The sequence below is a fragment of the Falco punctatus genome (assembly GCF_963210335.1).
Source record: "Falco punctatus genome assembly, chromosome: 8".
Classification (NCBI taxonomy): domain Eukaryota; kingdom Metazoa; phylum Chordata; class Aves; order Falconiformes; family Falconidae; genus Falco; species Falco punctatus.
In genome coordinates this window covers 41,550,584-41,566,848 of record NC_137588.1, presented here as the reverse complement: position 1 = coordinate 41,566,848, position 16,265 = coordinate 41,550,584, and the positions used below count along the sequence as shown (strand labels likewise).

The window sequence follows — 16,265 nt, the reverse complement described above, 5'->3', positions numbered from 1 at the left end:
TAAGTGTTATTACACACATACTGTGTCATTTCCACTTAGTTTGGTCTAAGTGTAGTGTTCATATTATGTAAGACAGAAAAATGTCATGCTAAATTATTTCTTTTCTTATTATCTTTTATGATTTAGAATATTTATAAATCAGATTTGGAATGGCTTCGTGGCTGTGGTTGGATTCCTCTGGATTCAGTGGAACATAAGAAAGTTAAGAATGCACAAGAGTTGATAAATAAGGTAAGAGAAAATATTTTAGCAGTTTGTGATTAGCTCATCTTTCTCATGCACAGTGTTTAAGTATTTCATCTCTTTACAGAGAGCATATACGAAAGAAGCCCTTGATAACTTTTCCAATTATACCAGCGTGGTTGACACTCCTGACATTGTTTTGGCAAAGATTAACTCTGTCAATCAGAGTGATGTACGTACTTTTTTTTAAAATAGAAACTGTTGTATTACTAGAATCAGTAGATGACTTAATTGGTTTTGCTAAACTGAGTTTAGCCTTGTGTGTGTGTATGCACATGCATGCATCATTAATAATAGACTTTTGTTGGTATAAATAAGTTTAGTAAGAAGTGACATAAATAAGCAACACAATACTGCTATCCAAAATAATTTAGTATTTTTTCTGTAGAAGAATATAGCATGTCTGTTATTTAAAGTTTACCTAAACTTTGCTTACAGTAGTTCAAAACTAAATCTTGTTCTTGGTGAACAAGTTAGTTGTGTAGTGCTAGTGGAGCTAGTGGTGTTGCTACTAAACTGTATTTGCTGATCAGCATGTTTAACTTCACTAGAATAATGTATGAATTTTGTTGTGTGACATATTTATTGATGACATTTGTCTGTGTACTATAGTGGTTGGAATGTGCTACGCAATGTTATTGAGGATATGATAACATAACACAAAATTAATGTCTACTTTTAATAGATGGACTAATTGGGATAATTTATTTCTCCTGGGGAATTAACATTGTATTTTATTTTTTTTTGTAGCTAAAATACAAAGAAACGTTTAACCTTGAGAAAGGCCAATATATTGGGTCTGATGATACTCCCGCACTGAACCATGCCAGAGACATGTCCTTACTATACAGTGATGTAAGATTCAATAAATAGCTAAGCTTTAATTTGTTTGTTCTGAAAGCAACACAATGTGGAGTGGACTTCAGAAAACTGTTCTGTTTCTGTCTGCTGGGAGGCTCTGGGAAAGTTATTTAATCTCTGTTTTCTTCAGTTTTTCCCACTTTGGATCATTGGGATAAGGATAATTAACTTCCTTACTGAACTGATCTTAAAGCACTGCTGTGTGGGGTGTTTGGAAGTAGCAGTAGCAGAATTTGTGTGACAAAAATATTTTAATTGCCATCCAGCAGTATCTTCCCAGACTCCGATGAAATCTACATTTATTTTGTAATGAGAAAAATCATAGATGGTTTACATTATTAAGCAGTTACTTTTGAGTAGACTCACTAGTTTTAATGGGAAATCTATTTTTTGAAAATATTAAGTGACTACTCATTCATATGAGTAGGTGCTTTGTGATTTGGTCTGAAAGTAAAATAATATAAATTAAATAAATAAATATACTTAATATTTAACAAAATATAACATATTAGAAAAGTGCCACTGGCACATAATGTTCTTATAATAAACAATATCATTACTGGAATATTTTTCATAATTTTGAACTTACATCTATAACATTAGCAATGCCAATTTTACACTTCACTTTTAAACAAGAGTTCATATATATATTTTGGATACTTTTATTACTCTTCCAGATGAGAAATGTTGAATTCCAAATATAGTAAAGAAAGTAGAGATCAGCTCAAATTTGTGCTCAGGTACCTTCCTGAATGGGAACACTTACTCTGTTTGCCTTACACTGAATAAGTGTTCAGAATGAACATTCTTTGTTTACTTTATTGGAACACATCGTGGAATACAGAGCTACTCAATAAAAATAGCCATATTCCATGTGTGTATAAATGGCAGAGTCAGGTTTCTTGGGATGTATAATGGATATTTTATCAAAACCTGTATATGTTGTGTTTGTCTAGAAACGCTATAAAAATGCTTGGGAAGTTAGCAAGCCCATTGGGTATACTTTGGATGAGAAATATGTTCCACTTGTTGGAGCGAAGCATGCCAACTACATTAATAGTGAGGTTAGTATGAATTTTCCATTCTTTCTCTTTTTTTTTCCTTTTTTCCTGTATGTTGTTAGAATGGACTTTCAAATTTCCTCATAAATGTTTTGCAGCTTAAATATAAGGAAATATATGAGAAGCTGAAAGGCCATTACCTGGCTGGGAAGGAGATTGGTGATTTCCCCAGTGTCATTCATTCACTAGCATTCCAGAAAATGAGGAGTGCGGTAAGGAGAATTAGTCTTGCTATAGTATTTTCCATTTTCTTTATTTTAGTGCGACATATTTAAACATAAATAGTGCAATGCTTAATAACGTCCGTAAAAGTGTTTTCAACATGCTGATGTTTCCTGAATGATTATTTTGTATGTAGATTTAATAATTGAACTTGAAATTATTTAGGACATTAAGAAGTGGTTTGTTTAGCTATTACACATAGTAGAATAGGGAAAAAAAACTTTTCTCTATTTCAGTTTAAAAATCTGAGCCATAAGAAATAACGCATGGCTTGGGATTCTTTTGCTGTACAAAGAAAAAAGTGTTAATTTTGAATGGAAATAGGAATTTAAGAACTAGAAAAGTAAAATGCACATTTGGTGTTTGTTATTATCACTACTCACATATAGCATATCACGCAGGGCATAAAGTTAGTATAATCCCAAGTATTCTTCATTTGGACAGGGAGATTTAACTAGATTAAAAACATATTTGTAGCATGAGACCTTTCTTATCTTGAAGTCTTGTTAATTTTCTCACCACCTGTTAAATCTGCTAATGAAGGTCATTCTTGTCCTTCTAAAACCTCATCAGAGTAAATGGTGATTAGTACTGAAGTTAAGATTTTGTCCTTTTGAATCCCATGGGAGTTTAGCTACTAAATCCAGAAAGCATGCCTCAGATTATGCTATAATCTGTATCCTACTAAAATCAAAATTATGCAGAAAAACACTATTCTCTCTTCTTAGCTTTTCCCCACTCTTTCCTTTTTAGTTGGCATATAGAAAGAATTATGAAGACACCAAAGCAAATGTTCATATTCCAAGTGACATGATGAATCATGTGCTAGCAAAGAAGTGCCAATATATCCTCAGTGATCTTGAATATCGAACTTACTTCCATCAGTGGAGCTGTTCACCTGAAGAAAATGATGTTATTCAAGCCAAAAAAGCCCAGGAAATTTTGAGTGATGTATGTGTTTCCTTTATTTGTTTGACATTTTAGTAGCCTTTCATGTAATTTTTTTTCCAAGGTATTTAAATATAAAATACATTCCAATATCTTCCATGGTATTTAAATATGAAATTAATAGCCATGGTCTTAGATTGCTTAGTAGCATAGCAAAAATTACATTTTCGGTTTTCTTTGGGACATTTTAATGGTCTCCTTATGGATTATTCATTTGTAAATCAGAAGATTTTAAAGTCAGCATTTATGAAACCTTCCCAGTGGTCACTGCTATCAACATTTAATCTCTTTTTGACTGGATGAGACTGTATAGAATGCTTGCCATCTGGCACATGCAGAGAAGAGATGTGGATGTGCCATGGTACAGTCAGAATGTTGCTGCACTTCAGCGATCATTATGTATTGTAATTGGGAATGCTGTAATTTGCAAAGGGACCAGGACAGTGTCCGCAATCCTCCTGGATCCAATGGGTCTGGAAAAGGCTTTTCTTTGTTCATTTGGGGTTGTATCACTCCACAGAATATAGGCTGAGTGAGTGGCACACAGAACCACAACACTTTTTCATATTATATAGTCAACAATATCTCAACTTGGGCAAACCAACCTTCCTAATAAAATCTGATGATGTGTTAATTGCCTGGCCTACTATTATGCTTTAGTATTTGGTCTAGTTTCCCGTGCAAATCCAGTGGGTAAAAAATCATTCTGTCAAACCGTAAGATGGGCTAGTCTTTTCTGTGCTCATATTTACACTTCCAAATAGATTGGAATTACTGAATGAGCCTGGTTCAGATTCAGTGGTAACCTTCTGCACTGACTTTGCATGAGTGGAAGGTAATGAACATTGAGAAGAAACAAGTACTACTTTCTTCAAGGAGAAGGAAAATTTCTTCCTGACTTAATAGTCTGTTTTCTTCCATATAGGTGGTATATAAAGATGACTTAAATTGGCTGAAGGGACTTGGATGTTATGTCTGGGATACTCCACAAATCCTGCATGCTAAAAAATCGTATGACCTCCAGAGCCAAGTAAGCACATTTTCCTCAAATAAGTAAATATCCACAAGATTTTTTTCTTCCATTTATGATTCACTGGGATTGACAGCTGTCCTAGTCCAGAGCAGAATGAAGTGATTCCTATCACATTGGAAATATTTTGTTCAAACTATTATAATATACTCTTACAGTTTCATCTGTAGAGACATGACCAGTTTTATTATTGAAGGAGCAGAAAAATTGGAAGAATAGAAGGACAGCAAGGTTATGTTTTTTAACAGTGAGAAGACAAAGCATTGTCTTTCTGTATGCCCTTCTGTGCACAAGATACCTCAGTGAGACATTTGTGTTGGGAAAATAGTTGTCTTTCGCCTTGCTGATTGTACTCTTGGCCTGCTAGATGCTATACAGTAATGTACAATTTTCATTATTCCTTAGTTCAAACTGGCTGTATATTAAGTATTTCTTTCCTGTGGCTTTTCACTTTTAAAGTAGGACTTAACTGGGCCATAATCCTGGGCTTCAGTTGTCCAGAATTGGTTTTAAAGGAAGCTGGCAGAGGATTTCCTGGTCATTTTCATCATTTATGTTTTCTTGTGTTTTGTTTCCTTAGATAAAATATACAGCTGCAGGAAAAGAGAATCTGCAGAACTTTGGTGTTGTTACTGACACACCTCTCTATGTGACTGCTGTGCAGAGCGGTGTAAATGCTAGTGATGTGAGTCTCCCCATTTGTTCTATTGAGACTTTAACCCCTGCTCCTTCTGAGAACTGAAACAAGTTACCTGAATGTTTCATCTCACAGGTGAAATACAAGCAAGAGTACCACAAAACTAAGGACAAGTATACAACTGTGACTGAAACAGTGGATTCTGAGAGAGTTCAAAATTTGAAACATCTCTTTAGCAATGTAAGTGTTTCTGCATATTATTTTTTTTCTGCTAAGGTGCTACTGTGTGAGATTGTTTTATTTAGTTTGTTCACGCTGAAGATAAATATCCAAACATGGAGCTTATCAAAGCCAGTGATAACTCTGTGGATGCTTGAGCATGGGGAAGGTGCTGCATTTTAGGCAGAGCGCATGTTTTCTAGCTGTAGTTCCAGTCTTGTCAAAATACATGCATTGATAAATGGATTCCCTGAAGAAAATTGCACCTGAATAAAGTTAAGACCTTGTATAAGAATGGACATGAATAGTTAGAAAGCATTTGTCACCCTTTATGTGCACTGTCAAGATTAAACTAGTGTACAGCCTCTTGATATTAAGTAATAATTATGACGTATAAATAAAAACAGAAAGGCTTTTGATTTCTATTGGTTGTTGGTTATTACCCAGGAGAATAATTATGCCACTCAGACTTTCTATTTTCCCGTAGAATCTCTACAAGGAAGCCTGGGAAAAAGTGAAAGCAACTGGCTATATAATGCCCACTGATGCTGTATCCCTAGCACGTGCAAAAGAACTGAAGCATAATGCTAGTATTGTAAGTGAACAAAATAATTTCTTCTTTTTTTTAATTCAGATCATCAATTCTAGGAATAAAAAAGTTTGGGTTTTTTTTAATTATCTTCTGTTTTTAATTTAGATATACTATGTATCTGTTTTCTGTGACAGTCATTTGGATAACAGATAGTCCTTTGCTGCTTCTTTTCATGGAAAGAAATGTCACATTTAATAGTAATAGAAACTGTTTCTTGGAAATGTCTGGTTAGGGTTTTTTTAGTCTCAATTGCAGAAGCATCCAGATCAGAAAAACACCAAATGTCTTCGAATGATGCTTTTCCAAGTACTGAAGTACATAATTTTACGCTTTACTGAGCTGAGGCTTACAAGAGCTTACTGCCTTCATGGATACCTTTAAATGAAAGAGCTGGAACAATAAATATTATTCTACATCTATTTATTTTTAAATTTTTCTAGTCAGCTGTTGTGGTTTTTTTTATAGCATGATAGTTATGATGTGCTTTATTTGGCATTTAAAATAAAATAGAAAACCAAGATCCTGCTTTAAAAGGCTTTATCTGCTTGTTGGACTCAACTAAATATTTTGCTTACTGGTGAATTTAGTTCCAAAAATACAGTTGACTCGTTAGTGTCAGCTATTTTTTGCCTTTCTTTGTGTCTGCTTAGGTAAAATACCGAGAAGAATATGACAAGTTTAAAGCACTGTACACGCTACCCAGAGGCGTTGAGGATGATCCTAATACAGCAAGGTGCCTTAGAGTTGGAAAGCTTAATATTGATGTAAGTGATGTTTTCTGATGTGTGTTTTCCTGATAAAACCATACTTACCTCAGAAGAGGCTACTCAAAGAATCCACACACCTTCATTCAGATATCATATTTCCACATGCATTTGGAAGTGTTCAGTATTTGCTAAATTCTATAATACACCTACAAATGTCTTTCCAAGCTTATGACTCAACTGTTAAATTACATGCATGGCTTAAACCCTTAGTGTAATATGTTTATGTATAAAACAGAGCACTGCGTAATTTACCTCCTTTTAACATGTGAGTACAATGAAAATTTGACATATCATATTCTATCGCCCTTGTTAAGGTTCTGCAAATTATTTTTAGAGTAGGGAAGATGTAAATTTTTAGCCATAGCCAAAGTGATTGTTCTCCCACTAAAATTCCATAAAAATATGAATAGTTTTGCTTCAAAATTGTCGACAGTTAATGCTTCAGACTATTTGTCAGCATTATTAATGTACTCTTTTAACTCTTCAGCGTCTGTACAAGGAAGTCTATGAGAAGAATAAAGCCAAAGTCCACATTATTCCAGACATGGTAGACATAATTTCTGCTAAGGATGCACAGAAGAAAGTCAGTGAAATTGATTACCGCACGCATCTCCATGAATGGATTTGTCTACCAGATCTTCAAGTCAATGCCCATGTTCGAAAAGTAACTGATCAAGTCAGTGATGTAAGTTCACAAATCATGTGTTCGTGGCTCACTTTTTTAAAAGATTTTTGCACTGATGCTCTGTCAGAAGAGATGATTTAGCAAAAACTTAGTTGGAGCAGTCTGAAGCTGCCACTTGAATCTGTTGCATGATGCAGTGCTAAACAACATCTGTATCATTTTTTTTGTAACACTTGGCAGTAAGTGTGTAGTTGAGATGTGACTTAGTATGTGTGATTTCAGTGTTATTGTGTAGGCATTGCATCATAAAATTACGGTTCTATCAGTTCACCTACCCCATCTGTAAATTGTCCTTTATTATTTGGTTGCATAAGATGTGGAAACTTTGGAAGTTTGAGAAAATTCTGGTGGTGTGAAGCTTCTTGTCTTGCAGAGGTCAGCCCGGGAGTAGGCCAGCAATATATCAGTAAATCATTGTCCAACAGGATATGCAAGTAGCTTCTTAAAAATCATTGTTCAGGTTTTTTTATTTATTTCTTGGCCAAACTGAAGCAATGAAGAAAAATTATTTAAATTCCAGAAGGAATTGTTTCAATTTTGCCAAACCAAACTCAAAAAGTCAAAATATTAGAAACTTTACTTGGCATCATTTGGCAGTTCTGTTTCAGACTGATTTAGCAATAAGGGACTAGATCCTTGTAGAAGACTTACAGATTGCTTCTTTGCTCTGGTACCTTAGGTGGTATACAAGGATGATCTTAACTGGCTGAAAGGCATTGGCTGCTTTGTTTGGGACACTCCTGAAATTCTCCATGCCAAACATGCCTATGATCTTCGCAGTGATGTGAGTGGATACACTGGTTTTACTACTTAGTTTTTTTCACTCTGTTGTATTAAAAGGATGCAGTAGCTTTATTCTACTCTAGGTATAATCTGGAAAACGTTATAAAACCTTGTCTGCTGAAGTATTCATTAAATAACCATATATGGTTATTTAAACTTTGCTGCTCTAGAAGTAGGTATTGTCAGGTTACACCCCATTCAGGAAAGCATTAAGTATATGTTTAAATACTTGTCTTCTCAGAAAAGCACTTATAACAGTAATTCTTCATTTAGAACCCTTGAAGTAAAGAAGAAATTATGCACAATTAATTAAAAAAAAAGTATTTTGATGTTGATTTTATGATCTCTTTTTCTTCTCTCAAGATCTTAAGACACATATTAGTTTGGGATTAAGCCATTAAAATGGGAGAATAACCATTATGGTTTTTGAGAATGTACGTCCCTTCATAAATTCTGTATCAGAAGTACCTTGGATATTTATCATATGATACATATGCCTATTCTATGAATGAGTATTGACATTTCCTAATACTCCTTGATAAAACTTACCAGCTGTTCTTATGTAGTAAGGTGCCATGTTCATTTATTCAGCCATAATTTCAATACGCTTTCTGTTTAAATGCTGGTTCACTACTGGAATAGTTCAGTAATAAAATAATAAATATAGTAAATATAATGATATAATAAATTCAGTTAACAATTACTAACCTTACTAATTATAGTTCTTGAATTTCTCTCTGCAGATTAAGTATAAATCTAAGGCAGAAAAAATGAAGAATGACTACACTATGGTCACAGACACTCCTGTCTACGTCCAGAATGTCCTCAGTGGCTTGAATGCTAGCGAAGTAAGTGTTTGTTATCACCTTTCACCCCCAATATTGCATATGCTATTACCTCACAAGTTCTAGAAATATGACTCTTAATATTTTTTTAATAATTTCATTTTAATCCTTTAATCATTGCCTGTTACCTATAACAGATTGCTTATGCCTTTATTAAAGATATGAGAACATAGTCAGTAAAATCAATAATTGCCTGAATCCAAAATATTTTCATCCAGTTCTTTAGAAGTTCCCTTATATATGCAAACAAGACAGACTGTGAGAGAACATCACAATTATGACTCTCCTCTAATTACATTTCCTTTTTCTCAGGCTGTCTACCGTAGTGAATATATGCACAATATTAAAGGCAAAATGATTCCTACTGATAAAACAGTAGATCTGGAGCGGGCATATCATGCGAACAAAATACAGAGTGAAGTAAGTATAAAACTTTTGGGTCCACAGAGTTTCTGATCTTCAAAAAGCAAATGCTTTAAAGGTTAATGTCTGTTTTTAGCTTTTCAGATGAAGAAGCTAGATTTCACTGCTCTAAAATGAAAGCAGGAAAATGTCCTCATTTAAGTTACAAGTATGCGTTATAATGTGGATGTGGGGAAAATCTTTTGCCAATTGCAATTAAGAGATTTCCTATTCAGCTAATGAATGCTCTCAAGTATTACATGCAGTCGTCACAAACTCTCTCTTGCTCTCTTCTGTTGCAGAATTTGTATCGCTGGGCTGGTGTAAATGCTCTGCCTACTGGATACAGTCTTCCCACAGATACCCCCAGCTTTCAGCATGCTAAACATGTCCAATACATTGGCAGTGATGTAAGTAATGTACTAAGTTCTTCTGCAACATAGGTTGCAAGGGAATATTTGATGCACATCCCATATGAGCACACACAGTTTGAGACAGTTTTTTCTCCGGTGTGAAATTGCTTGTCAGAGAGCAACAAGAGTGGGGTAGTTCTGTGTGGATGCCTGAGCCAGGAACTGAGGGTGACCATGACATAGGTAGTGATCTCATCATCCAGGGTGAAGTCCCACTGTACCTGAACAGGGTGAGCAGAGCAGGGTGCTGGTAACAGGTTGCATCAACAGTCCCAGATGAGGTGAGGAACCAGGGCCAAGGTCCAGCTAGGGAGATCCGGTCAGGAGCCACAGGAAACAGAGCAGAGATTGGAGACAAGCTACCTCTGACATAGGTGCAAGGTAAATCCAGGAGACAAGTTACCAATAACACCAGACCAATGTCCATGCAGCAAATGAGGACAGTGGCAGGGCTGAAGAGAGGTGTGCTTACAACAGAACTCAGGCAAGGCCTGACATCCCAGATGTGGCTAGTCAGGGCAATTATATCTTTATTAGTGCACTCAAGCCCCAACACTGATAATGTTTGCCTTAACAGATTTAAAATGTTACCAAACCCCATGATTATCTTATGCAATTACTATCAAAATACATATTTCCTCAGGCAGATGTGAATACCTTATTGAATGTAAGAGAAATTTGAAATGTTATTAATCTTGGGCTACATGAAAAGTAAAAATAATAGTGATGTGTAGTGTATTTAACTCTGATATAGCTACATCGTGAGATGTTTATCTCTAATAATCAATTTATACTGCATAAATTACTGTCAGAACTGCAGTGTAACTAGAATTGCAATCAAATTTAGTTTCTGTATGGTTTTGTTCCTTTTTCCACTTTATAGCTGAAATATAAGGAAGCCTATGAACACATGAAAGCTAAAGGCTATACTCTGGGACCTAAAGATGTTGAGTTTGAAAATGTGAAGAAAGTGAATCAAGTCATTAATGAGGTACAGTAAATACATGTATTTGCTTTCAGTTCTATTTGTAGCACCCAAAATACAAATGATGAGAATACGCTTACTGGGAAGGTTGTGGGATCCCTGTTCTTCAAGGAATTTAAGAGCAGTTTAGACAAATATCCATCAGAAATGGCAAGAGATCATTGATGAAGGCTTGGAGTTGGGCGATGTGGCTTTTTAAGGTTCTTGATAACTTTCTGTCATCCTGTAAAATTGTTACCATAATATAAAACAAATTGCAGTGTAATTTTATTAACCATTGTGCTGCTACTTGATTAAAGTTGCATAGAAATTATTGTATCTGTATGACATTGTTTTAGGTCTTATATGTATGTATTCACTTATTTGATCATTGTCTTTAATAGGTCGAAAATTAAGCATACGTATTTACATGTTTGTAGATTAGAGTCTCAGATTCTTCATGTATTAGAGGTGCTGCTATCAAAAACAGTTGTGGAAAATCTTTGCCTGTTTAGAAAATAGTATGCTTGCTCCCTTTTCCATGTTGGTTATGCAATACCTAACAAAAATCGGCCCTTAAAAGAGAAGTACTTACACTGCCAAAATACTTGCCATTTTAAGTTTTTAAGATGTCAAATGCTCTCTCCTTTGATACAGAGGTTGTATCGGGCAACATACCACAAGAACAAGGACAAGATTCATACTACTCCAGACACACCAGAAATCCGTCAAGTCAAAGCAACACAGGAAGCTGTCAGTGATGTATGTGTCTTTCTAACATAAAAACCAGAAGAGATTTAGAATATTCAACATGACCAAACATGTGAAATGCTGTTTTTTAATTTGTCTTTCAGCTGATCTACAAGTCAGATTTCTTTAGGATGCAGGGACACTTGATTTCCTTGCCATACACTCCTCAGGTGTTGCATTGCCGCTATGTTGGGGACATCACAAGTGATGTAAGCAACTTCTGTTAAGATACCTGGTATTTGAATACAACAAGCCTAATACTTTTAAACTGGAAGTGGAATTTGGCTTCTATCATTTGCATTCTATTCTGTAATAGATAAATGCTTTGTCTCTGTGTTTGGGGACTGATTAATAAAATTATCCCAGAAGTTAACTTCTGATATTTCTTTTTCTAATTGCCTCACAGAATAAATACAAAGAGGATCTGAAGTGGCTGAAGGGCTTGGGTTGCTTTCTGTATGATACTCCTGATATGGTCCGTGCTCGTCACCTGCGTAAGCTTTGGGTAAGATTTTTCTTGTGAGAACCACGTATAACAATGATTGACTTATTTACAAACACGCTGTGTACTTGCAGAAAGTACATGAAAATGAGTAAAGACTTATGACAGAATTTCTCGCCATGCAGTTGTTTCAAAACACTGTTAGGTTACACTGTAAAATTTTCTTTACTACCAGGAATAATAAAAGCTTCCTAAGTAATACTGCTTTTCTTTTTCCAGTCTAATTACATATACACTGATACTGCCAAGAAGATGTGGCCTAAATACAATGTGGTATTGGATACTCCTGGATACAGAGCGGTTCAGGAGCTAAAAACCCATTTGAGTGAAGTAAGTTCGGTATTATTTTTGCACACCTTTTGTTAGCTATGATTAAGCTCAGACTCTCCCACTGGTTGTTGGGTTTTTTTGAATGAGATGTTGTAATTGCGAAGCTGTGATTGTTCTGCTGCTAAACAAACGTATGCGACAGAAGAAATAACTCATGGACCTGTCTTTTTCCAGTTGGTTTACAGAGCTGCAGGCAAGGAGCTGAAGACAAAATACACTTCCGTCCTTGATACACCTGACTTCTTAAGAGCCAAGCAAGGACAAAAAATACAGAGCCAGGTGAAAAAAAATGTACTGATAAAAAAACCTATCAGGGGATCCCTCTTTCTTTCCAGGCCATTTCAAGGCAATGTAGAATTCCTAGAGAAAACATTTAAAATTACTATTGCTCGTTTTTAAGTGGCTATGGATTTTCATGTTGGCCATGTCTCTGTGGTGGAATTGTTCAGCTTTGTCCATCTGAAATAGTGTTGAACCCTGGTACAGTTCTGTTCAAATTCTCTGAAAATGTGACTTTGTCAGAAGAATAAGTATTTTCATCTACCATTATTCATCATCATTTCTTTATTCATGTATTAACTACAAATTTTGTGGAGTTTTTAAATTTGCAGAACAAAACAGACCTCATGCATCCTTTTATGTAAAGCTAGGTCTGAATATAGGGCAGAGTTCGTTAATGTCACATACACTTGACTTCTTGGTTTGTGAGCATGCTTCTGGCAGTTACAAAATGTCAAGAGTACTGATAGAGAAAGATGAACTGAGATGGTATGGAAGAGGAAAGGGCACATTATTTTTTCCTGGGGTAAATTATGTGGTTATGTGTGCATTGTGAATTTACAGATATTTTTCAGAGACATAAAGTAAAACTTACTTGAAATGTATATGTTTTGATTCTTTTCTTCTTGCTGCAGTACTTGTATGTGGAACTTGCAACGAAAGAGAGGCCCCATCATCATGCTGGTAGTCAGACTCCAGCCTTTACACATGCTAGGCACGTAAAGGACATGGTCAGTGAGGTAAGATATTTGGGTTTCTTTGTTTGGTACCACTATGCTGAACTGTTCAGAAGTTTTATTTCTAATTTTAGTGATAGTTTCATGGCTCAAATCTGTTTACTCTTAATTTAGTTTTTTGTCTTTTATGCTTACGTTCAACATTTCTTTTATAAATTGTAGTAAAAGAGTACAATATTTTAATATGGTTTAATATTTTATAAGGTACCTGTTTGTAAGTGTTTGTTTGCAGAATCTGAGGTACACTGGCTGCAGGACCAAGAAGACCTAGGAAGCTAAAAAACTGAGCTTGTTTCCCAAAGTTTTGACAGAAGCTCTTCACAAGAATTACTTTATGCACTTGGTGTAACACCCCCGGGCATTAACATAATACCAGATTAGCAAATGCTTCTAAGATTAAAGATATAACTTTTCCCTTTTGTTGTCTCTCTTAGAAAAAGTATAAAACCCAGTATGAGAAGATGAAGGACAAATACACACCTGTCCCTGACACACCAGTCTTAATCAGAGCCAAGAGAGCATACCTGAATGCCAGTGATGTATGTAGTCCATGAACACTTTGACTGCTGCTTTTTCTCAGTTTCTTTACAAAAAGAACAGAAGAAGGGTCAGTGGGGAACAAACATGCAAAGCATAGAATATCTCAGTGTGGGTCATGAAGTAGGTCACCCCGTTTGCACGTACATTTCCATTTGCTATTATGGTGATTTTTACGTTTTTACTTGGCGTCACTGTAATGCTTTTTTTTCATTCATTATAGTTAATTTTCATTTGCCATTGCACAAACTAAAAATAGATTTAAAGTAATTTGCTTACACGTGGAATCTCTAAATAGTGCAGAGTGAAATGATTGATGCTGGAGCCATGATAGAATACCTTGTGTCAGATATTTTCATAACAGTTTTGTGTTAGAAGTAAAGCTGCATGTCACTGAGAATGTGCTCATTTTTTAATTTAGAAGTAGGTTAGAGAGAAAAATTATTTGAGCTGCTGCACATAAGGTTATTAAGGTAAAATTGATTTTTCCTTCAAGCGTGGAATAATGATTTGTGATTTAAGGCAATGGTTAAGAGTACTTTTCTCATTCATGAGATCTTTGCTATATATTTAGGATTGCATGTTGCATCATGGAAGGATATGTGCTGGGCAGGTGTTTTATTCTAGTGATTAGTCTTACTGCTCCCTTAAGAATGATCTTTAAATACTTCTAAGGAGCATCCCAGTTCTTTTGCACGTCTGAGTTTCTCCTCTGAGAAAGTCTTTCTACGAAGTCTGGGATGATCATCCTGCTTTCTTCTAGATCAGGACATGGAAGAAAGGATAAGTAGGGTTTTTATTGCAAAAGTGGCACTTTTGCTGCTCTAGAGAGTAGTCCTGTGATACATCGATTCTTTTTTTCTCTGTCTTCAATATAAAAGTGAATAGGGTGAAATGTTTCTTTAGATGTACCAACTCCTTTTCTTTCTATTTTTCACCATAAGTTTCAGTCAATTTGCCAATGATGCAGGCAAATGCAGCTTCTTAAAATTCCTCAGGGCTTAGATTAGGATGTTAAACAGCAACATATCCCTGGATGTCATTCCTAAAAGGCAGGAAATTTAACTGAAACAGCTCCTGACAGGTAAATATAATATATTATTTTATATGTTATTTTTCTTACCAGTTGCGCTACAAAGAAACCTTTGAGAATAATAAGGGCAAATACCACACAGTGAAAGATGCTTTGGATATTGTCTATCATCGAAAGGTCACCGATGATATCAGTAGTGTATGTATACAATATTTTCATTCCTAATTATTTGTCATTTAATAACCTAGATTATGCCATTTATGCTGTTGTTCTATTTAAGCGTGTCAAATAATCAGAAAAATATGATCAGCACTATTACTAATTAGCTTCCTTCCTTCTTTGGAATATTATACACTTGATTGCCTTTGATGTTACAAAGGTGAATGCAAGTTAATCTCATTTCCACTGTTTTAGTTCTGATGTTTCGGAAAAAGGAATGACTTGAAATGGCATGGTCTAGAGTGTTCTAAATTGTTTTACTCAGTTCTTCAATTTTCTTTGTAGGTGAAATATAAGGAAAATTATATGAGCAACTTAGGAATCTGGAGATCAATCCCAGACCGTCCGGAGCATTTCCATCATCGTGCAGTCACAGATGCTATTAGTGATGTGAGTTCAAATAGGTCCTGGATGTGAGAGGCTGAAAGTTATAAGTAGATTTCCAAAATGAAAACCAAGTCTCAGTTCTTGAGAAAGGGGAGGCAGCTGAAATTTGTAAAAGTGATTTACACTTTCACCTGCCAGATCTGTGAAATGACAGAGCAAATCAGATGGCTAAAATCACAGCCCATCTCCTTTTGAAATTAACAGAACAGTCTTAATTAATTTCAGTTGCATTTGCTTAGATTTGTTTGTTAACACAATAACAACCTTTAATTGTACATACCTGAACCTGTACAATAACCCCTTAACTGTACAAGAGTAAAAGTTTTTCAAAATTCACACAGGAACTCCAATAGCTAATGATAGATTAGGTATGGGAATAGCCTGACTCCATCAGAAAAGCATGAGTAACTGTAACTCGCTTTATGATGGAATAATAATGGATTTAGCTCTGTTTGCTACACCTTGTTTTGAGGTGCTATTTCAGCACTGATCAGCTACCACTCAGCGCCACTGAAAACTGAAACATTTTATTTATTTTCTAAAGGTTAAATACAAGGAAGACTTATCTTGGCTCAGAGGCATTGGCTGTTATGCATGGGATACTCCAACTTTTGCTCTGGCAGGAAAGAACAAGGTGCTCTACAGCGGGGTAAGTAAAACAGTCTCCTAAATGTGTTTTTTTGACATTGGCTTATATTACAGATAATTTTTTCATAGGACAATCCAATTCTGACCTAGACATTGATACGAATAACTCATGGTAGAATTTAATATATAGCATCTAAACATTCAGTTCTTGGTATATAAGAAAAGAGGCAA

At 35.2% G+C, this 16,265-nt stretch overlaps 1 protein-coding gene across 35 annotated transcripts in view; it reads left to right on the top strand.

Moving 5' to 3' along the window:
• Positions 1-16,265, top strand: part of NEB (nebulin) — a 134,089-nt gene that overhangs the window by 78,209 nt on the left and 39,615 nt on the right. For all 35 annotated transcript variants that reach the window (XM_080400031.1, XM_080400034.1, XM_080400010.1 and 32 more), the window contains 27 exons: positions 127-231; positions 311-415; positions 994-1,098; positions 2,061-2,168; positions 2,264-2,377; positions 3,141-3,338; positions 4,261-4,365; positions 4,946-5,050; positions 5,138-5,242; positions 5,709-5,816; positions 6,464-6,577; positions 7,068-7,265; positions 7,945-8,049; positions 8,792-8,896; positions 9,206-9,313; positions 9,598-9,705; positions 10,592-10,699; positions 11,330-11,434; positions 11,527-11,631; positions 11,829-11,927; positions 12,144-12,254; positions 12,429-12,533; positions 13,169-13,273; positions 13,705-13,809; positions 14,934-15,038; positions 15,345-15,449; positions 15,991-16,095. In XM_080400031.1, the coding sequence (XP_080256157.1) occupies positions 127-231; positions 311-415; positions 994-1,098; positions 2,061-2,168; positions 2,264-2,377; positions 3,141-3,338; positions 4,261-4,365; positions 4,946-5,050; positions 5,138-5,242; positions 5,709-5,816; positions 6,464-6,577; positions 7,068-7,265; positions 7,945-8,049; positions 8,792-8,896; positions 9,206-9,313; positions 9,598-9,705; positions 10,592-10,699; positions 11,330-11,434; positions 11,527-11,631; positions 11,829-11,927; positions 12,144-12,254; positions 12,429-12,533; positions 13,169-13,273; positions 13,705-13,809; positions 14,934-15,038; positions 15,345-15,449; positions 15,991-16,095 (3,054 nt within the window). The remainder of the gene's footprint in view (positions 1-126; positions 232-310; positions 416-993; positions 1,099-2,060; positions 2,169-2,263; positions 2,378-3,140; positions 3,339-4,260; positions 4,366-4,945; positions 5,051-5,137; positions 5,243-5,708; positions 5,817-6,463; positions 6,578-7,067; positions 7,266-7,944; positions 8,050-8,791; positions 8,897-9,205; positions 9,314-9,597; positions 9,706-10,591; positions 10,700-11,329; positions 11,435-11,526; positions 11,632-11,828; positions 11,928-12,143; positions 12,255-12,428; positions 12,534-13,168; positions 13,274-13,704; positions 13,810-14,933; positions 15,039-15,344; positions 15,450-15,990; positions 16,096-16,265) is intronic.